Source organism: Salvia splendens, chromosome 11, assembly GCF_004379255.2.
Source record: "Salvia splendens isolate huo1 chromosome 11, SspV2, whole genome shotgun sequence".
In the NCBI taxonomy this organism is placed as follows: domain Eukaryota; kingdom Viridiplantae; phylum Streptophyta; class Magnoliopsida; order Lamiales; family Lamiaceae; genus Salvia; species Salvia splendens.
The window spans coordinates 3,965,021-3,985,786 of NC_056042.1; the positions used below are offsets into that span (position 1 = coordinate 3,965,021).

Sequence of the window (20,766 nt, forward strand, 5' to 3'; positions counted from 1 at the left end):
ACAAAATCCACATCGTGGAAGCCACAACTCTTTGTTGGTTTCATTAGAACAACATGCTTCCTTGTTCCTTCATAAAAAATAAAAAAAAGAAGCACTCTAAAACAAAAGCATGGATCTTTCCTCGTATAAATATTAGTAGAGCAGTTACATATTTGATGAAAACTGCTTCATTTCTACATGTTTGCTCTATTCTTTACCGACATTATATTTGGAGAAAAGAGAGCCTAACCTAGTTTATCGGAGTACGGTTAGATCAAGTATTGCCTTTTTTTACACTAAAATGTATACACTGTCCAGTCAACAACATTCCTCCGAATACGAAATCATAACTGAAGCTGCATTCCTCCCACGGTTAACGCTTAACAGAAAAACCTCCGTTCCTGCAAACGAGTTCAAACTAGATCAGTAAGATTGTCCGAGTGAGGCACTGCAATTGTGAAATTGAAGCGCATGATGCCCTGCTTGGCTAATTGACTTACCTGAAACTCAGACTCTCTCATATTCTCCAGAAACTCTGCTATATGGAGCTGCTTCACCACTGTCGCATGCAACACCTGGAAACAAAAAAAAAAGATACAGTTTAATTCATGCTGGCCAGAACTCAGCTGAGTAAAGACCGAATCTGGTGGATGATTACCCTCTTTGTTTTCTCAAGGTCGCACTCCATGTTCTTGATCCTATCAAGAGATTGCTGAAGAATTTGGTCCTTCTCTGCTGGAAATTCTCTAGGTTTGCTGTTGAGTTCTTCCAGCAAACTTTCAAGTCTTTGGAGACGCTGTACACATGGACGTACCATCTCCTCTCTTCTCACAGCTCTCTCGTGGACGTAATGGTTGGTTTTTGGTTCAGGGTCACTCTTTAAAACGTTTGGTGGACAAACATTGCTCCGTCTCTTCAAATATTCGATAGGCGTCTTTTGGACTAACAGAGAAAGCTTGTCCAGTAAAAACACTAACGGTCTGGACATATAATGCAAACTTCTCTTCACGACTTTCATCTTATGCTTTATGGTACCTGACACAGTCCCAAAACACAATCTTAAGCAAAAGAGTAGGGTTATATGCTTAAAACAATTAATTAGTGGTAAAAAAAAGACAAGAGGACTACATACAATCACAATTTGTTTTCTCAATTTACTTAGATCGAAAGGTATAAATAACGAATTAAGATAAAAAAGAACGACCGATAGCTAATCAACATCACCACACAACAAGAGAGACATGTTAAGGAGAAAAAACAAATCTCTCATACTTGGTTTGGCATCAGCATCTCTATTTCTTGCACTGTTCATATACATAGACTCATTCTCCTGTCCATACTCATCATCTCCATCACTGCCCACTGCACTAAAATACTCACTGGAACTGCTATAGGTATGCGCATCTGATGTTCTGACCTGAAAAAAAGTTTATAAATTTATGCATGAGTAGGCAACCACACTGCATTGCTGCCAACAAAAATTCCACGATGACTACATGAAGATAGGTGCGTTCTTTAGTTGGTATGTGCAAAGTGAGCGAGAAGAATGAAGGGGGAGGAGAGAGATGGAAGGAGGGGGGGAATTAAAGTAACCATATTCTGTTTACATATTGTGCAGTGATAATATACTCCATCAGACTCACTTCTTCATGAACAGAAGCCAGTTTTGAATTCACCGAGCTATTTAGTCTTGTTGGAGAAAAAGGATCATCACCATCAGACCATGATTCAAGAGTAGAGATATCCCCGCATTTACCCTTACAATGTGATACACCAAAATATGACACATGGCATAACAGAAACTAAAAAATGTTAGTTATGAAAAAAACACTAACTACCTTCAGTGAACGGATTTGAATATATGAGTCACTTGCTGATTTTGCGATATGCCCGACAAGAGCTGGTTCTGCATTGAACATAAGCTACAAAAGGACAATTATTTGCATTAGTAAATAACTACAGATATACAGACTTCGACATCTTGAGCAATGTTCTGCAAGTTGCAATTAGAAGTACGCGAACTACTCATAATTGTGCTAACCTTTTGTATCTCTGGATCATTCCAGGGACCCTTATTAGATCTTAGGCAACCTCCCTCAGTATTGCAAGAGCATGTTCCGCCCAAAAACTCAGGTAATTGACTATGGATACAATGAGAAACTGTTAGATGACATTTTGTTGGAAAATACATATGAGGCCATGCAGAAGAGAAAATTAAACCATGGATCTATGGCTTCCAGTAGTTTTCCTGAAGACTTGGGGTCCAAAACCTGTTTGACAAATAATTTTAGATCAATATATGTCGCTGGAAATGGGACAAACAGATATAAGTCACAAATGGATTTGCATATCCTTACATGGATTTTAGAGAGAGTTTTTGGATCCAGAAACTTCTGTGCAGCAGGCCAGAGAACCTTCTTGAATCCAGTTCCAGCATTAACAATGTACATAGAGTGAAGAGTCTGTACATACAAATAGAAATACTTATAAAGGGAGCGCTTAAATAGTCTCAAACAAATATTATCCCTAGAACTAATCGACAACAACAATAATAACAATAATGATGTTTGTGGTGTTAATACTGATGATGACAACAAAGATGACAATGATTACCTCTGGGTAGTAACTATTATCAATCTTTGTCATGGAAGCCAGTAAACTAGTAGCAGTCTTGGTGAAATTCTTTATCCCCTGAAATAACCATCATTGACATTATTCTAGACATCTAATTTCAAAGTTTGTCAGCAAATGTGAAGACAAGAAATGTAAGATAAAACCAGAAAATAAATTCCTGAGTTCCCTGCCACTCAGAGAACTATTGTTATAGAAAAGGATGTTGCTTTATTCGCAGAACACAAGAAGCGGGAAAAGAAGTCAATTATATCAAAACATATAATGTAAGCGTCTTTTATTCACAAAACCCAATATAATAATCAGGGAATCAGGAACTAAAATTGTTTCAGAGTTGAGTTGATGGACTAACCAGGCCTTGTACATCCAAAATTGTGGTGGAAGAACATATTCGTCTCTTTGCAGAAACAGAACAAGCAGGGAACTTCTCATATAAAACCTTCTCAAACTCCTGAACATGATATTTCAAATACCGTTCAGTAGAAGTGATGCGCATTAGTTTGCCAGGGTGGGCCCTCCCAAGCCTTTCAATGTATACAGGTCTGCCTTCTTTGTCAACACCATGGTATCCTTGGGGATAACATTGTAAAACTTCCTCCAGCTCTGTAAATTTGAAGTCCTGAAGCAAATGATTACACATTTCATCACTAAATGGTGAAACAATCACTAACCCCCACCTAGTGGTGACATATGTACAAGAGTGAGGAGATATCCACTCAGAACTGCTTTTCAACTTTTATAATGTAAACCACATACCTCCAATATGGTGTCCGCTCCATTCTCTTTCCTCCACTGAAGCATTTCTTTCCACATCTGGATGGTTTTGTCAATGTTGAAATCTCTTGCTCTCAGGAATCTGTATACAAATCAATATCATTAACAGTTAGGTTACTGCAGAAAAAAGAAAAGATGGAGGAACCTTATATGACATGGTGAAGATGGGGAAATGGCAATGACTGGTGCCCAACCTCCCCACCCAAATCACTGGTTTCTTCAACCACAGACTTCAAAGATTAAATGAAATTGATTACTATTTATTGTTGGAAACTTCTCCATATAGTCATAAATTACCATCATAGAACCCAAAAGAAAAGAAACACAAATCCATGCATCAAATCATACAAAATGAAACACAGCATTTCATTTGCTATGATCAATTATCAAAAAATGGGGTTGATTCAATTTGTCCAGGCAAAATGAGCAAGAACTAATAACCACGTTCCTGACAGTGTTACAACTCTTGAAAGGTGAATATGTTAGGACCCAATAACTACAACTGATCGAGCATCCAACAGTCTCAAATGCTCTGAAGTCTGAAGTCACATATGCCGCTGAATGGATATATTATTACAATACTGATCGAGAAAATCAACCCAGAGAAAAGCTCACCTCAACAAAGTATGGTAATCATCATGTTTCAGTGGCAGCAATTCCCTATCTAGAAGTTTTTGACGCAAGTCGCAGACAGCACTCTCCTCTCTTGCATCGCGTACATCCTCAATGGAAATAGAAGGCAGGCCAAAGTGAACTTTCCTTTTACCTCTTTTCTTGAGAGAATGAGTGAACTTGCTTGAAGCATTTATAGCCCTTTTCCTGAAAGCCCCAATTCTTGATTTCCTCCTCTCATCATCAGAGTTCTCACAATCTGATTTACTCTCCCTTGTTTCGTCACAACTATCGAATCCATCCTGGCCTAGCACATTGAAGAAGTCAAGAGCCAAAAACATCATTTCTGAGCTTGTTTCTGTCTTCAGATAATGGATCATATAATAGGCATTCATATTTGAAGTAAAAGCAGCAGCTTATTAGCCACCCACCTGACATTGTCGCCATGACCAAGATGTATAGCTCAGAGGAGAGGTATCAGATTTTCAAGGTTAAAGTCACCTGGTTCGCAAAGAAAATGATGACGCCCAAGCTGCACTACAGTAACAATAAACAATTGTATTGGCAACAAATTTGTACTCCATAATCCAATGTGTAATCAACTGTTTATTGCTAATTGATTCCTCAAACTAGATAAGATAATAACCACATCAAAATAACAAAGGCAAGTTCAATGAGAGATAGTCAAGGTCATCATCAAATAATCTTATCAAAAAAACAGCTCAAATTTACGCTACCGTCAAAATAATTTGGATGACCGAATTCCATTAGTGAAGCTAGATCAGAAGCATAACATTCCACCGGTTCTCATAATCCACATTCACAATCTTCATAAAAGGAGAAATTCAATAATGCAATTAAAATATCCCTCGGATCTCGCATTGCATTTAGATTCAAAAGGCTTGTACAATAAAAAATTACACACACACTACAAACGATTCCACACATAAACACACACACAAACACACGCAAATCTCCTCGCATTCAATCAATGCGATTAATGGATAATCACGAAACGCGAAGCATTTAGCCATAGCAAAACTTACACTAAACCGCAGAATCCGTAGCAGCTGGATCGCAACAGCGAGAGCCTACTGCATTTATTTCTTCGGCCTTCAATTCACAGATGAGTGCTAAATTTAGTTAAATAAATAAAATAGAATCGGAAGCGAATTTTCCTCGAAAAATAAATAAATAAGGATTGAATGAAAACGAAAGATCTAACGACTAATATTATATAGGGATTAGGGGGAATGTGTACGTATAGGTGTGCTGTGTGTACGTCTTCTCCTTCAAATTTCAATCCTCTGTGCTGTATTTTGCGGTCTCAGCCAAATCATGTCAAACTTTTTTTATTTGGTTTCGTATTTTCGGCATTGCTGTTATTTGTCGCACCGCTGCTTCCCCTTTCAACTGCTTACGTGTCATTTCCTTTTTTTTTAAATTAACAGAGGAGAGTGGGAAGAATCTGCTGCCGTGGCTGTAATGCTATCAGATACGCGACTCAATCTTGTTATCACAACGAGATCGATTCCGGAACGAGAAGAACGAATACTTGATATGAAAATGAATAAGCAAAAAACCAATTCTTGGAGAGTCAATGGAAATCTTGTGTTTTATTTGTGTGGAAGATTACAAAACTCATGGATGAAAAAATTCTTTTTCTTTTTCCACAGCTCGGCTCTATTTAACTAACACTTATCTAACAACTAGTTCAAACCTAACGGCTTTCATTTAAAGCTAACTAACTAGTCGCATCCGACGACGTGCATCAGTTAATAACAACTGTCAACTCCGAACTCGTTTAAGTTCGGCCAACACCGAGCACCAACACCGAACTCGTTTAAGTTCGGCCAACACCGAGCACCAACACCGAGCACTGAGCACCGAGCTCAACACCGAACATTGAGCTCGGTTAATCCCTGAGCACGACTACAAACTCGACCAATCACCGAGCATGATTGCAGTTCGTCAGATCACTGAACAGCATATCGGTCCCTAATCGCCGAACAGTATATTAGTAACCGAACTGAACTGATTGTGCAGTTTTGCCCCAATCCTCATAACAAATCTCCACCTTGGGACATAACTGGACAATCCATAGATTTCATCCATCTTCCACAATCACTCCAGCTGAATCAGATTCACCAAATCCATGCAATACTTCAACTTAAGTCCGGGCAACACCTTTGTTAGCATATCAGCTGCATTGTGCTCAGTAGCTACCTTTTCAATCTTCACTGAGCCCATTTCAACTTCATCCCTCACAAAATGAAGCTTAACATCCACATGCTTGCTCCTCTCATGGAATGTCTGATGTTTTGACAAACATATGGCACTATTTGAATCACATAATACAGTCACAGCTCCTTGATCAACTCCAAAATCCGAGCAGATTCCTTTCAGCCACATGCTCTCCTTTACGGCCTCAGCCATGGAAATATATTCTGCCTCAGTTGTTGAGAGTGCCACCACAGATTGCAAACTCGACTTCCAACTTACAGCAGCTCCATACATGCAGAAAACATAGCCGGATTGGGACTTCCTTGTGTCAATGTTAGTAGCAAAATCAGAATCACAATATCCCAATAGAGGCTGTGCATCAAAATTCTTACTTCCATCAAACAGTATGCCATAATCCTGAGTACCATTCAGATACCTTAGTATCCATTTTAAAGCATGCCAATGCTCCATACCTGGATCTGCCATGTATCTGCTCACAACACTTATGGCTTGGCTGATGTCTGGCCTTGTACACACCATGGTGTACATGATGCTTCCCACTATGTTTGCATATGGGATTTTATCCATCTCTCTTCTCTGACTATCATCTTTAGGGCACTGATTTACACTGAGCTTAAACTGCTAGCTCAGGGGCACACTCACTGGTTTGCTTTTATCCATCTGAAATTTCTTGATCACATTCCTGATGTAATCTTTCTGAGTTAGCCATATCCTTTTCTTGTCTCTATCCCTTATGATCTCCATTCCAAGGATCTTCTTTGCATCTCCAAGATCCTTCATATCAAATTCAGATTTCAGATCACCTTTCACTAACTCCACCTCTTCCTTATGCTCTGCAGAGATCAGCATATCATCTACATACAATAGTAGATATGCCACAGCAACTCCACCTCTTCTCTTGATGAAGACACAATGATCATACAAAGACTTCTCAAAACCGATCTTATGCATGAACTCATTGAACCTGAGATACCACTGTCTTGAACTTTGTTTTAGACCATACAAGCTTCTTTTCAGCAAACACACCTTTCCTTCATTTCCTGGTTGGACGAAACCAGGAGGCTGCTCCATGTAAATTTTCTCTTCGAGCTCTCCATGAAGAAAGGCTGTTTTGACATCGAGTTGCTGCAATTCCCAATTTCTCTGAGCAACAATGGCAAGTAGAATCCTGATGGAGCTATGCTTTACCACAGGGGAGAATATTTCATTATAATCTACTCCCTCCTTTTGTGTAAAGCCTTTGGCCACCAACCTGGCTTTAAATCTGATTTGATTGTTGTTGAAGGCCTCAATTTTCTTCTTAAAAATCCATTTACAACCAACTGTTTTCTGATCAGTTGGCCTCAACACCAAAATCCATGTGTGATTTTTGTACAAGCTATCAATCTCCTCCTGCATGGCTAATAGCCACTGATCCTTCTCCGGACTCCTTATTGCTTCCTTGTAATTTGAAGGCTCATGATAGTCCATCTCCTCAGCTATGGCCAGTGCATAGTGCATCATATCAAAATCCTGAAATCTGGAAGGGAGCTTGATCCTTCTTCTGGTTCTGTCTCTTGCAACCAGTCTCTGTGGAGTCTTGATGTTACTTTCATGTTCAGAGGATCCACCAACACTGGTTTCTTGTGAATTTCTCACAGTATCTGGTGGACTTCTTACAGCATCAGATGAGGATTCCCTCTGACCCTCCACCTCAAACTCAACAGTCTGAACTTGCTTCATGAAGAAAGGCATTTCAGATTCCCTGAAAATAACATCCCTACTGATGACAACCTTCTTATTCCCTTCCTCACAGCACCATAATCTGTAACCTTTGACTCCAACCTGATAGCCTATCATCACACATCTGAGAGCCCTTGGTTCCAGCTTTCCTTGTTTGATGTGAGCATATGCTCTACACCCAAATGGTCTTAATTTTGAATAGTCTCCATAAGATCCATACCATCTACTATCCGGAGTCTGATTTTCAATGGCAGCAGAGGGGCATTTGTTGATTAAAACAACAGCTGTGGAGGCTGCTTCTGCCCAAAATGGTTTTGACATTCCAGATGCTATCAACATGCATCTTACCCTTTCAAGAATGGTTCTATTTATTCTCTCGGCGACCCCATTTTGTTGTGGGTTGTGAGGCACCGTTCTATGCCTTTTAATTCCTTTTCTCTTGCAAAACTCATCAAACTCATGGGACAAAAATTCCAGCCCATTGTCAGTTCTTAGGCATCTCAAAGGCTTCCCCTTTTCTAGCTCAACTGCAGTACACCACTCCTGAAATTTCTTGAAGGTCTCTGACTTTTCTTTCATGATCATTATCCAAACCTTTCTTGAAAAATCATCAACAAGTGATAAGAAATACCTGCCTCCTCCAATGCTATTTACTGGTGCAGGGCCCCATATGTCACTGTGAACATATTGGAGAGGTTGTGTTGAGTTATGTTTGCCCACTCCATATGGCAGCTTCTTGTTTTTGCCAAGAATGCATTCTTCACACGATCCAATGGCTCTTTGTATCTCTGAATCAGCCATCTGAATAATGCCTTGCTTTACCAGCTGCATCAGCCCAGTGTCCCCCACATGGCCCAGCCTAGCATGCCAATTGATGGTCTTTTGTGTGTTGTTAGCTGTTCCAGCAACTGCCTCAGCTTTCAGATAATAGAGCACATTGTTTCTGACAGCCTTCATGATCATTTGGCCATCCTTTTTGACAAGCATCTCTCCACCAAAGAGAGTCAATTCGTAGCCATTCTTCTCAAGAAGACCCAAGGATATAAGATTCCTTTTAATGGATGGGATGTATCTCACATCAGTGAGAGTTCTGAAAATTCCATTGTCCATCCTCAAACATATGCTCCCAACACCCCTTACATCACACACATGGTCATCTCCCAGCAACACCGAGCCTTCAGATTCCTTTAAATCTTGGAACCAGTCGAGATTGGAGGACATATGGAAACTGCAGCCTGAGTCCATGATCCATAGCCTTGATAATGGGCTATCCTCCACCACATTGAGAGCTCTTGCCTCTTCAATTTCCTCAGTGATAGCTGCTGTGCCATCTCCTTTGTGATTTTCAGATTGCTTTTTCTTCCAAGCAAAACAATTTTGCTTGATGTGTCCTGGTTTCTTACACCAGAAGCAGCTTCTAGATTCCTTTTGATCTCCTTCCTTAGATGATCTTGGCTTCCACTTGTCAGATGGGGGTTTCTTGAATTTGAATTGTTTCTTTGAAGTTGCCTTCACATTGAGGCTTTCAGCAGCTTGATCGATTGGCTTGCTGACACATTTCTGCATTGCCTTCAGCTTTAATGCAGAAAATACCTCCTCCAAAGTCACTTTCGAATCCCTTCCAAGAAGTATTGAGTCTTTGAATTGCTCAAAACTCTGAGGCAGAGCATTCAATAACATCAAAGCTTTATCCTCATCTTTCATGGGATCATCCACACCCTCAAGATCATCTATATACTTTCGAAAATCTTCCAGCTGATCCGCCAGATTCTTGGAGTCAGAAAATCTAAAGTTGAACAATCTTTGCTTGAGATGCAACCTATTGGAGATTGACTTCTCCATATATATTTTCTCCAATTTCTCCCACACTCCCGCGGCATCATCCTCTTTCTGAACCTCCCTCAAGACTCTATCGCTGAGGCACAAGACAATCGAGCTATACGCCTTGTATTCCAGTTCTTGACATTTCGCCGCATCCATCCCTTGAATCTCTTTCTTGTCCGTCTTGGATTTCACATAATCCCAGACGCCTTGCTGCATCAGAACAGCTCTCATCTTCAATCTCCACAGGCCGAAATCATTTTCGCCGGTGAATTTCTCAACGTCGAACTTTGCGGTAGACATTGTTGAATTCGTCGTCCTTCTTCGATTCCCACAGACGGCGCCAATTTGTAATGCTATCAGATACGCGACTCAATCTTGTTATCACAACGAGATCGATTCCGGAACGAGAAGAACGAATACTTGATATGAAAATGAATAAGCAAAAAACCAATTCTTGGAGAGTCAATGGAAATCTTGTGTTTTATTTGTGTGGAAGATTACAAAACTCATGGATGAAAAAATTCTTTTTCTTTTTCCACAGCTCGGCTCTATTTAACTAACACTTATCTAACAACTAGTTCAAACCTAACGGCTTTCATTTAAAGCTAACTAACTAGTCGCATCCGACGACGTGCATCAGTTAATAACAACTGTCAACTCCGAACTCGTTTAAGTTCGGCCAACACCGAGCACCAACACCGAACTCGTTTAAGTTCGGCCAACACCGAGCACCAACACCGAGCACTGAGCACCGAGCTCAACACCGAACATTGAGCTCGGTTAATCCCTGAGCACGACTACAAACTCGACCAATCACCGAGCATGATTGCAGTTCGTCAGATCACTGAACAGCATATCGGTCCCTAATCGCCGAACAGTATATTAGTAACCGAACTGAACTGATTGTGCAGTTTTGCCCCAATCCTCATAACAGTGGCGGTAAAACCGGAAGGAGAGAGAGGAATAAAAAAGTTACGGCGTGTCTGTATTTTGCACTTTTTGGGTTTTAAACGAGGTAAAAAGTGATTCCACGGCCTACAGACACAGTCTACCCGCCATATTTTATTCATTTTCTTTTGGTAATTTATTTTTAATATTTACTTATAAGAATAGGTAAGTGACAGTGGAATTCAATTGACCCAAAAACACTGCATTATTTATTTTGTATCATATGTTAATCGTAAAAAAACTTAAATTTTTGCGTCAAAACTTTTAGAAGCATTTAGTATTATATTATTATCATTATTTAATATCTTCCACTATTTCGTACTCCTAGTTTATACATATGTTTTTTCATCCTAATTTTTTTTATTATCAACACTGTTAAATTCTTCAAGTTTAAATATAGTTTAATTTGTGAATATGGTTTCAATAAATATTTTTAAGTTTAAGAGGGCACGAATAAGAGAAAGCATATGCGCAAATAATTGAATGCAAATTTATAGGCATTAGATTATTAATGCTTCAATATTATAATAGTATATGTTGGGATTCTACTTCAAACCAGAGATAAAAGCCGAGCGTAATACAAACCAAGAAGAAATAACTAAAACTGAAAATTACAATGAAATCGAAACTGTAAAGTGGAAATAAAACTTAGCCGAGTCGAGGAGGCCTCTTTCCGCAAGACGAGATATGCCCTGTTAGTGCTCTCGGTTTGGCGTGTCGTCCCTAAAGATAAAACGGCTACGTCTCTGGTGAAGCAGCACCGCAATCAACAGAGCTCCGGCGAACTGGATGGAGGAGAGGACAGAGCTTTCGACAGAAAAACAATGCATGAGAGGGGGAGAGCTTATGATGCTATATGCTTTGTGAATGTTATGTTTTGATGCATGGAATGACTAGCCTATTTATAGGCCTAGTCCACTGTAGGGGTCAACTCAACCTTGATGGTTGTTATCATGGCTATTATGGCGGGGTAGTAATCGCCTGCCGTTACGAGTTTGAAAGTTGGAGTGGTCGACGTTGAATCTAGACGCTGTACACGCCCTAGTTCAACCGTCACATGTGGACTTCGTGAAGCGACTTGATCAAGACATCGCTCAAAGCGCAGCAGGCCGAGTTGATCAGGCTGCTGATCAAGGCGCAACATGTCAAGTTGATCAGACTGCTGCCCAAAACTGAGGTGGTCCAAAACATTAAGTCTGGATCCAGGGACAAGCCCAAAGTCCAAGACCAAGACCGCGGGCGCGGCTCGGCGCGCGTGTGCGCGCGTGTGGGCTCTTTCACCCATCTTAGTCCACGATAATTACTAAGTGTAATAAGTCACTTAATAAATACACATTTAAAGATGTGTCTCATCTCCTATGTGGGATAATTAACACTAGTTAATTACTCCCTACACTTTCAACTAGCTTTATCAAAAGCTACAATGTGATCAACTTTAATCCGCTATTTCTCACTAACCGAGAATCGGATTTGAGAAAGTGAATATACTACGGGCATCTACGCGGAACGTAGATCGACGCTATATCATTTAACTTCCTCGAATTAAATGTCTCATCACATTTATTATTAGTCAAACTTTGTTGACCTGACATCTTAAAATAATGATTCATACATTATATTAGTGATAAATTTGATGGAAATAATAGTAGTAATGGATAGTATTTGTTTATTTAAAAATATTGGGAGGTAACACTAGGTTTATAGAGTTAGTTGCGTTAGTTACATAGGTTGTCAGGTTGAGAATTTATGATTGGTAAAGGTAATACTACTAATTCCATACAAATTCCGTTTTTTGCTTTCATCGTCATTAATAACAAAATATGGGATGATACAGTACAAAATAGTCTCAAGATAATTGAGTGATAGTAACTTTTTCTTAATTGTTTTAAAGTAGTTGAATTATTTTTTTTATTTGTGGCAAAAACTTTATCTTTTCTCATATTTTACTTTATCTTTATCTCTCTCGTAGTACTTTATTCAGCTTTCTAACTTTACTCTTTCCACTTTGTCATTTAACACATCAACTCCTTAATCTCGTATCCAAAACAAATGCTCACAACTACCTTGTGGCGGAGGGAATATAGTTTATTTTAAGGTTGATACAAAATAGTATTTCATCCGTCCCAACTAAGTAAAGTCGTATTCCTTTTTAGAATACTCAATAAAGTTGAGTCATTTTATTTAAAAAAAATAAACAAATCATTCAATTATTCTTATTTTATTCCGCCACGTACTTTTCTTTCTCTTTCTCTTTTCTATTTTATTCATCTCTCCTACTTCTCAACATAATTTCTTAATCTATGCGTCTAAAATTTCTGACTCAACTAAATTGGAACGTTGGAAGTAGTTTTTTTAGGATGATGTAAATATAGTTTATTTTCAAATTTTTTAGAATGAATGCCGGTCGAGCAGGATTAATCTGGTTCCGTCTTCGGCGGTTTCGGAACACCTGTAGTGAAACCAAAAAAATAAAAATAAAAATGCAAGTTACTGAACTTGATTATAGAGTCAACGACTCAAATACATCCAACCCACTTAAATTACTCTTAATTACACAACGAGTAATTGTTTGACTGTAATCAACTCATCATTACATCAAAATGAAATGTATATACATTCAAAGACCATTAACTATACGTCTATACCGTTAGTTATAAGGCATTGACCACTAAGCTCGGTCTACATACAATTATTTATCATAAATGAGAAATTATATATATTTAATAATTTAGGTGGTCACAGAAAATGTCAAACAATTAAAAATTCATGGGTCAAAGATTTGATTTTATGTACTTACAATTGAAGAAAAATAATGGAGTAATGCATCATTGCATTGTAACAAGGGATTGGGTTATGTATAGTGGGCTACAAGGTAGCAGTGTTTAACTTTATGCATGTGGAGAGTTGTGTAATAATTTTGTTGTCATCCAAAAAAATATGTCAGATCACTGGTTTCAAGCTATCACATTATTTCTATTCAAAAATATTTTATTGGGTGACATACCTAGATCTTCTGCTACCCAACACCATTGACAAAAGAAAAATAAAATAAAGGGGTTTCTCTGATTAAAGCTGTATTGCAAAATTGCAGTGTTAGGTTGGGTTTTGATTAAAGTACAATGTTGTTTTTTGTAGGTTAATATTCACATAGGAGTACAAAAAAACAATGGTAAAAGTTGATATCCTTAAGAAAATGAAAGAAGAAAATGAAAAAGTGAGGGCAGAAGCAACATTGAATGCAATGTACATATAAAGTTGGGTGATGGCTTTTTTTGTTACTCCATATTATCTTCATATTTGAGATTATTTTGAAAAGTCTCCACATTTGTAATTTAATGGAGTACTTTCAATAACAAGGCATTTTGTTTGAGCAAAAACAAGGGAGGCTACAAACAAGGCTATGGCTCTGCTGAAAAGAAAAGAGAATCCATGTTTCAATGTATAGGCAAATCAATATAGTTGGGTATAGGTAGAGTAGAGGGGAGTGTATACTCCTATGGTTACGTTCGATTGCCATGACTAATATCATGAGACTATCCATCTAGGATTAAGTTGTAGGATTATTTTAGTTGGAGGGGGAAGCTATGACTAATTATCATGAGACTATCCATCTAGAATTAAGTTGAAGGGTTCAATCTTATGAACCAAACATGATACATATTTAATCATGAGATTTAATCTTGTCAACCGAACACGCCATATACGAATAAAAACAAAAAGGAGATGGAGAAAAAATAATACTCCGTGTAGGTTTGGAGAGATGTGAAAATAGCAACTTTATTGTGAGAATATCTAAGTGAAGGGAATCTAAAAGATTTCAAATCCATGGGGCAGATTTGATTTGATGAAAGGTTTCAACTGGCACAGCAAGCCGGCCCCTTGAGAATAGTTGTGGGGTCAAATTTGTAAAAACACTATCCTTGCAAGTACTACTGTATTTAGGTAAATGGAAAAAAAAGTTCAAGTTTGGTTAAAATTTAGACTTTAATCAATCAAGATTTCAGCAATGATATGGCATAATGAGTCACTTACTTGGCATCAATGTTTTGAAAATCGGATCGGCAAGCGAACCGGCGAAGCTACTGGTACACGGTTCAACTGGTCGGACCGTTTTACTGTAGCAAATATAATTAAATATATATTATATAAATACATCAAATTTATTATATAATAAAAATAGTTTTGATTGATATAAATATATAATTTAGTGAATAATAAATATTATTAAACTTAACTGTGGATAAGTATAATTAAATTTTAGTGAAATATAAATATAATTATATAAATATGCACCTAATATATTAAAATTTATATTTAATTAAATATATATATCTATATATATCTATATGACAATATTCAAAGTTAGTGTAATAAAATAATAAATTACTATTAAAGTTTATTAAATAACAAATATATAACTAACATATTTTATTTACAATTAGTCATAACTAATTAATCAATTTATAAAAATAATAATTAATCATAGAATGAATGAAATTTATTCCTATAAGAATAACTAAAGTTATTGTTATAACACAACAATTGAAGTGGTGGAGTGGTAATGAAGTTAGACTTATACACATGAGGTCTATGGTTTGAGTCCCATTGGCCGCTTGTGGCTCTCAGACTCCGATTTCATGCTGAAATCTGTCTTCATCACCAATGGTGCGACGATTAAAGCGATTTCCACAATCACAATCAAAGATGTAGCTTGGGCGGAAACAAACCCTGGGCATGGCAGGACATAAACCAAAACAACGCCACATTAGGACAGAGCCATAAAAATATGGCCGAAATATGAATTTGGTCAAGAATATTCACTTTTTAAAAATCGAGTCCTAAACAAATGAAATCGTCGCTGATTCGGTCCTTTTTTACGCATTCCGTTAAAAACTAACAGGCAACGAATTATTAACGAATTTTGACTAAGTTAAAATATTAATCTTATGATTAATTAATTTAAAATAAATTAGAAAATAAAAAATGCTTCTTCTCTCCCATCCCATCTCTCATCTCTCCGACAGCATTCAGTTTCCATGGCGTTAGAGTGTCCACTATAGGCAGACAACCCCAATAGCCCTGCCCCCTTTTTTGTCCACAGTCCCAGTTTATTTGTCCGCGCTCACAAAAAAAATTATCCGCAGCTATAAGGTGGACACTTCCAATAGCCCCAAAATTTTTAGTCACTTATCATTTTAATTTTTTTCGTCTATATTAAATCAATTAAAATTATCGGAATGTAAATAATTAGAAAACGAGGTAATTGGGACCGAATATTCGTTGTATTGGAAACGGTAAAATTATACAACGAATATTTAAAACATTACAAATAAAAAAACTGCCACCGTCTACTCGGTGGCGGAATAGGATTCATCCTCCTCTTCTCCGTCGCCTCCCCCGCTGCCGCCGGCCGCCCAGTACAATCCTTATCAGACAAGCCTAGCCGGCGCTGGATCTCCCCTATGAGTTTCCAGTATATACCCTTGATGACCGGGTCGGTTGCGGTCTCGTAGAAACGGCAGTTGTCCTGCAGTTGTTTCAACAACTGCACATCTAGGTTCTCCCTCAAGACCTCGTGGGGACCAGGGGCCATGGGTTGCGGTATAGGGGCAGGGTGCGGGATGCGCGATCCCGACGCGGCCGACGATAGGCGGGAGGAACTTCTAGTCACTCTAGCGCTTCGGATAGAGGCCTGTTGTCCCGGAGGGCGTGGGCGCCTAGAGTGTGTAGTGGAGGGCTCTTCGGTTTGCTCGTCGTTGAGGTTGAAGGATTGCGAGCCGCTGCCGCTGCTGTAGTCCCCGGCTATGTTATGTCTAGTACGCTTCGCCCTAGGAGCTCCTGCCCGCTATTGCGCACAGGTGGCCCGGAATTTCGGACAATGCTCTAGAACAAGATACTCTTCCCACATGGTGAACTTCGACCAACCTTCCTTGTTGAATTGGGCCATAGACGGCGCCTTCACGGCTTCGCTTCGGCCACTCTCAGCACTAAGCAGGTTGTTCTCGTATATGGAGCTGAACCGCTTGGTGGCATGCAGAATCCTAGACCACTTTTTGCAGAGCTGTTCCCCGTCACGCGGTTTGGCGCCTCGAGGTTTGAACTCGTTGTATGCCAACAGGACGCGCTTCCAAAAGCTCCCCTCGGTCTGATCGGTGCACTATGGGGTTTGATGTGATGGCATCCCCTCAGACTCCGATTTCATGCTGAAATCCGTCTCCATCACCAATGGTGCGATGATTAAAGCGATTTCCACAATCAAAGATGTAGCTTGGGCGAAAACAAGCCCCAATTACTTCCCCCGGAAGCTCTACGAGACGACGATCACTGCATTCAGGGTTGGCAGCGGCGGGGGGTGTTGGAGAACGAGCTCTGGGTGGACGTCAAGTTGGATTACTTGCTGTTGTTTCAGTTTGCAGAGATTGACGTCAGTTACTAGGGCTAGGCAGAGGGTTTTCGATGTGTTGGTGAATGGAGAGAATGTGACGAGGGTGGAGGTTTACAAGGAGTTTGGGAGTTTCGCAGCTTACGATTTCAGCTTCGTCATCAAGAATTTGAGCACAGTTGCTTTGACTGTCAGGCTGGAGCTGGTGGCCGGATATCCTGTGATTTGTGGCTGACGAGAGGAGAATAGAGATGGGGTAAGAGAGAAGAAAAGAGATAAAGTGAATTTCTTATTTTTTAAAATTAATTATAGATTAATAGTCTAGTTTAGTCAAAATTTGTTAATTGTCCGTTGACTATTAGTTTTTAACGGAATCCGTAAAAAAAGGACCGATCCGACGACGATTTCATTTGTTTAGGACTCGATTTTTAAAAAGTGAATATTCTGGATCAAATAAATTATTTAGGGAACTTTACTCTTCAATAAATTATCCTATCAATTTTTTATGGGATAAAAAGAAACCATGGAAATGAATAAAACAAAGTAGGAAAGGGGGAATGAGCAATGAAGAGAAGCGTTGAAAAGGTTAAAAAGGTAAGAAAAAGAAACAAGAGGAATTGGAGATGCACGGTCGAAATCACAGAGCCTTGTCACTTTCACACCTCGTTGCAGACATGGACACCACAGTAGCTACTGGGGTCACTCCCTCCCCTATATATCAACATGATCAATTCATCAATTTTTATTTTTTTTGTTGATTTATGTATACATTACAATATTGATTGACCTCATGTGAAATACTAGGTGGGGAAATAGGGAGTAGGACAGTGCAAAACAGACTAGTTTGGTGCAATAAATGAGATGGAATTTAATAGGAGTCAGGGGAAGTTATTATGAAATTATGAATTTAGTTACACAATAAATGAGAGTTGCAGAATATGGAGGAAGCCAAGAATCATCATCCTCAAAATTAAATGCCACTCACACACCAAGTGAGGGTTGGTCGGTGCAGACCCCCACAAACAATATATATTGCCAATCATCCACTAATTATAACAATAATCATACGCTATTAATTAATTGTTGTTGTCCATATATTTTTGTCAAATTTAATGTAATTGTGACCAGTTCTCCTAAGAGTATCCACAATAGAAATAGCCCAGCAATAGCCCAGCCATAGCCTAACCACTGCCACATCATCAGCACTAAAAATCCTTCTGCCACATCATCAAAACAAGCAAATAGCCCAGCAATAGCCCAGCCATAGCCTAGCCACATACTATCCACATCACTATTAACAAATATATACAAAATGCAATAATTAACAATAACGCAATATACGAAATTTAATTTACGAGACATATACAGGAAAATTCACTAATATTAATAAAATTTAAAAAGTACATAATTAAAAAAAATTACATAATTAAAAAAAATTACATTAATTAAATTTACAAATGAAAATTTAAAATAACATTACAACTTAAAGTTAAAAAATAAAAAAAGACATAATTAAAATCTTAAAAAAATAAAAATGACATAATTTAAAATACAATTTTATAGAAAATCCTTGAATGAGATTGTCTCACATCGAAAGTGGAACATAAAACATTCAAGGATATCTCTCTATAAAAGAGAAACATCCTTGAATGAGATTGTCCCACATCGAAAGTGGAACATAAAACATTTAAGGATATCTCTCTATAAAATAGAGGCAACCAAGAATGGGTTTGTCCCACATCGAAAGTGGAACATAAAACATTCAAGGATATCTCTCTATAAAAGAGAAACATCCTTGAATGAGATTGTCCCACATCGAAAGTGGAACATAAAACATTCAAGTATATCTCTCTATAAAAGAGAAACATCCTTGAATGAGATTGTCCCACATCGAAAGTGGAACATAAAACATTCAAGGATTTATCTCTATAAAAGAGAAACATCCTTGAATGAGATTGTCCCACATCGAAAGTGGAACATAAAACATTCAAGGATTTATCTCTATAAAAGAGAAACATCCTTGAATGAGATTGTCCCACATCGAAAGTGGAACATAAAACATTCAAGGATATCTCTCTATAAAAGAGAAACATCCTTGAATGAGATTGTCCCACATCGAAAGTGGAACATAAAACATTCAAGGATATCTCTCTATAAAAGAGAAACATCCTTGAATGAGTTTGTCCCACATCGAAAGTGGAACATAAAACATTCATGGATATCTCTCTATAAAAGAGAAACATCCTTGAATGAGATTGTCCCACATCGAAAGTGGAACATAAAACATTCAAGTATATCTCTCTATAAAAGAGAAACATCCTTGAATGAGATTGTCCCACATCGAAAGTGGAACATAAAACATTCAAGGATTTCTCTCTATAAAAGAGAAACATCCTTGAATGAGATTGTCCCACATCGAAAGTGGAACATAAAACATTTAAGGATATCTCTCTATAAAATAGAGGCAACCAAGAATGGGTTTGTCCCACATCGAAAGTGGAACATAAAACATTCAAGGATATCTCTCTATAAAAGAGAAACATCCTTGAATGAGATTGTCCCACATCGAAAGTGGAACATAAAACATTCAAGGATATCTCTCTATAAAACAGAAACATCCTTGAATGAGATTGTCCCACATCGAAAGTGGAACATAAAACATTCAAGTATATCTCTCTATAAAAGAGAAACATCCTTGAATGAGATTGTCCCACATCGAAAGTGGAACATAAAACATTCAAGGATTTCTCTCTATTAAAGAGAAACATCCTTGAATGAGATTGTCCCACATCGAAAGTGGAACATAAAACATTCAAGGATATCTCTCTATAAAAGAGAAACATCCTTGAATGAGATTGTCCCACATCGAAAGTGGAACATAAAACATTCAAGGATATCTCTCTATAAAAGAGAAACATCCTTGAATGAGTTTGTCCCACATCGAAAGTGGAACATAAAACATTCATGGATATCTCTCTATAAAAGAGAAACATCCTTGAATGAGTTTGTCCCACATCGAAAGTGGAACATAAAACATTCAAGGACGTCTCTATAAAATAGAGGCAACCAAGAATGAGTTTGTCCCACATCGAAAGTGGAACATAAAACATTCAAGGATGTCTGTATAAAAGAGAGACAACCAAGAATGAGTTTCATAAATTCGCAAGCCCATTAAATATATATGGGCTATTACGAATTTCTAGTATAAATTTATTTATAAAAATTGATTTTTATATATAGAAAACAATTTTTATAAATAAATAATATTTTTTTATATTTGATTTATTTTAAAAAATTCGAATTTCAAAAATTCGAATTTAAAAAAAAATCGCGCTGGGCGATCCGGACGCTGCAATAGCGCCGAGCGGATCGCTCAGCGCACCGCCCAGCGCCACGAAACCGCCCAGCGCTGCGCGGTTTCTCTCTCCAATCGTCCGCTGGGCGGCTGCAATAGACCGCCCAGCGAACCGCCCAGCGCCGGCGCTCGGCTGGGCGGTCGCTGGGCGCCTATTGTGGATGGTCTAAGTTTAGTTACTAACTCATGTAATGCAGTCATGTAGACATCAAGTATATCGTTTAGTACTTGAATTATTTAGGTATGGTAGGTGTCCCTTTTATTATTAATTTGGGCCAATTGGCAATCTCTTGAA

The 20,766-nt window shown here is 38.2% G+C and overlaps 1 protein-coding gene across 3 annotated transcripts; it reads right to left on the bottom strand.

Moving 5' to 3' along the window:
* Positions 1-97: 97 nt before the first annotated feature.
* On the bottom strand, positions 98-4,666 carry LOC121754060 (phosphatidylinositol/phosphatidylcholine transfer protein SFH13-like). Of its 3 annotated transcripts, XM_042149390.1 has the most exons (14): positions 4,428-4,528; positions 4,000-4,303; positions 3,367-3,466; positions 2,963-3,229; positions 2,593-2,670; positions 2,337-2,441; positions 2,200-2,249; positions 2,021-2,120; positions 1,818-1,901; positions 1,623-1,736; positions 1,252-1,396; positions 638-1,014; positions 480-554; positions 98-380 (listed from the first exon to the last, which is right to left on the bottom strand). In XM_042149390.1, the coding sequence occupies exons 1-14, from the start codon at positions 4,441-4,443 to the stop codon at positions 360-362; spliced, it is 1,836 nt and encodes a 611-aa protein (XP_042005324.1). In that variant the 5' UTR covers positions 4,444-4,528; the 3' UTR covers positions 98-359. The 3 variants fall into 3 exon arrangements, with proteins under 3 accessions (XP_042005324.1, XP_042005323.1, XP_042005325.1); XM_042149389.1 differs by having other exon boundaries at positions 2,200-2,441; positions 4,428-4,666; XM_042149391.1 differs by lacking the exon at positions 1,623-1,736.
* Between the last annotated feature and the right edge of the window lie 16,100 nt (positions 4,667-20,766).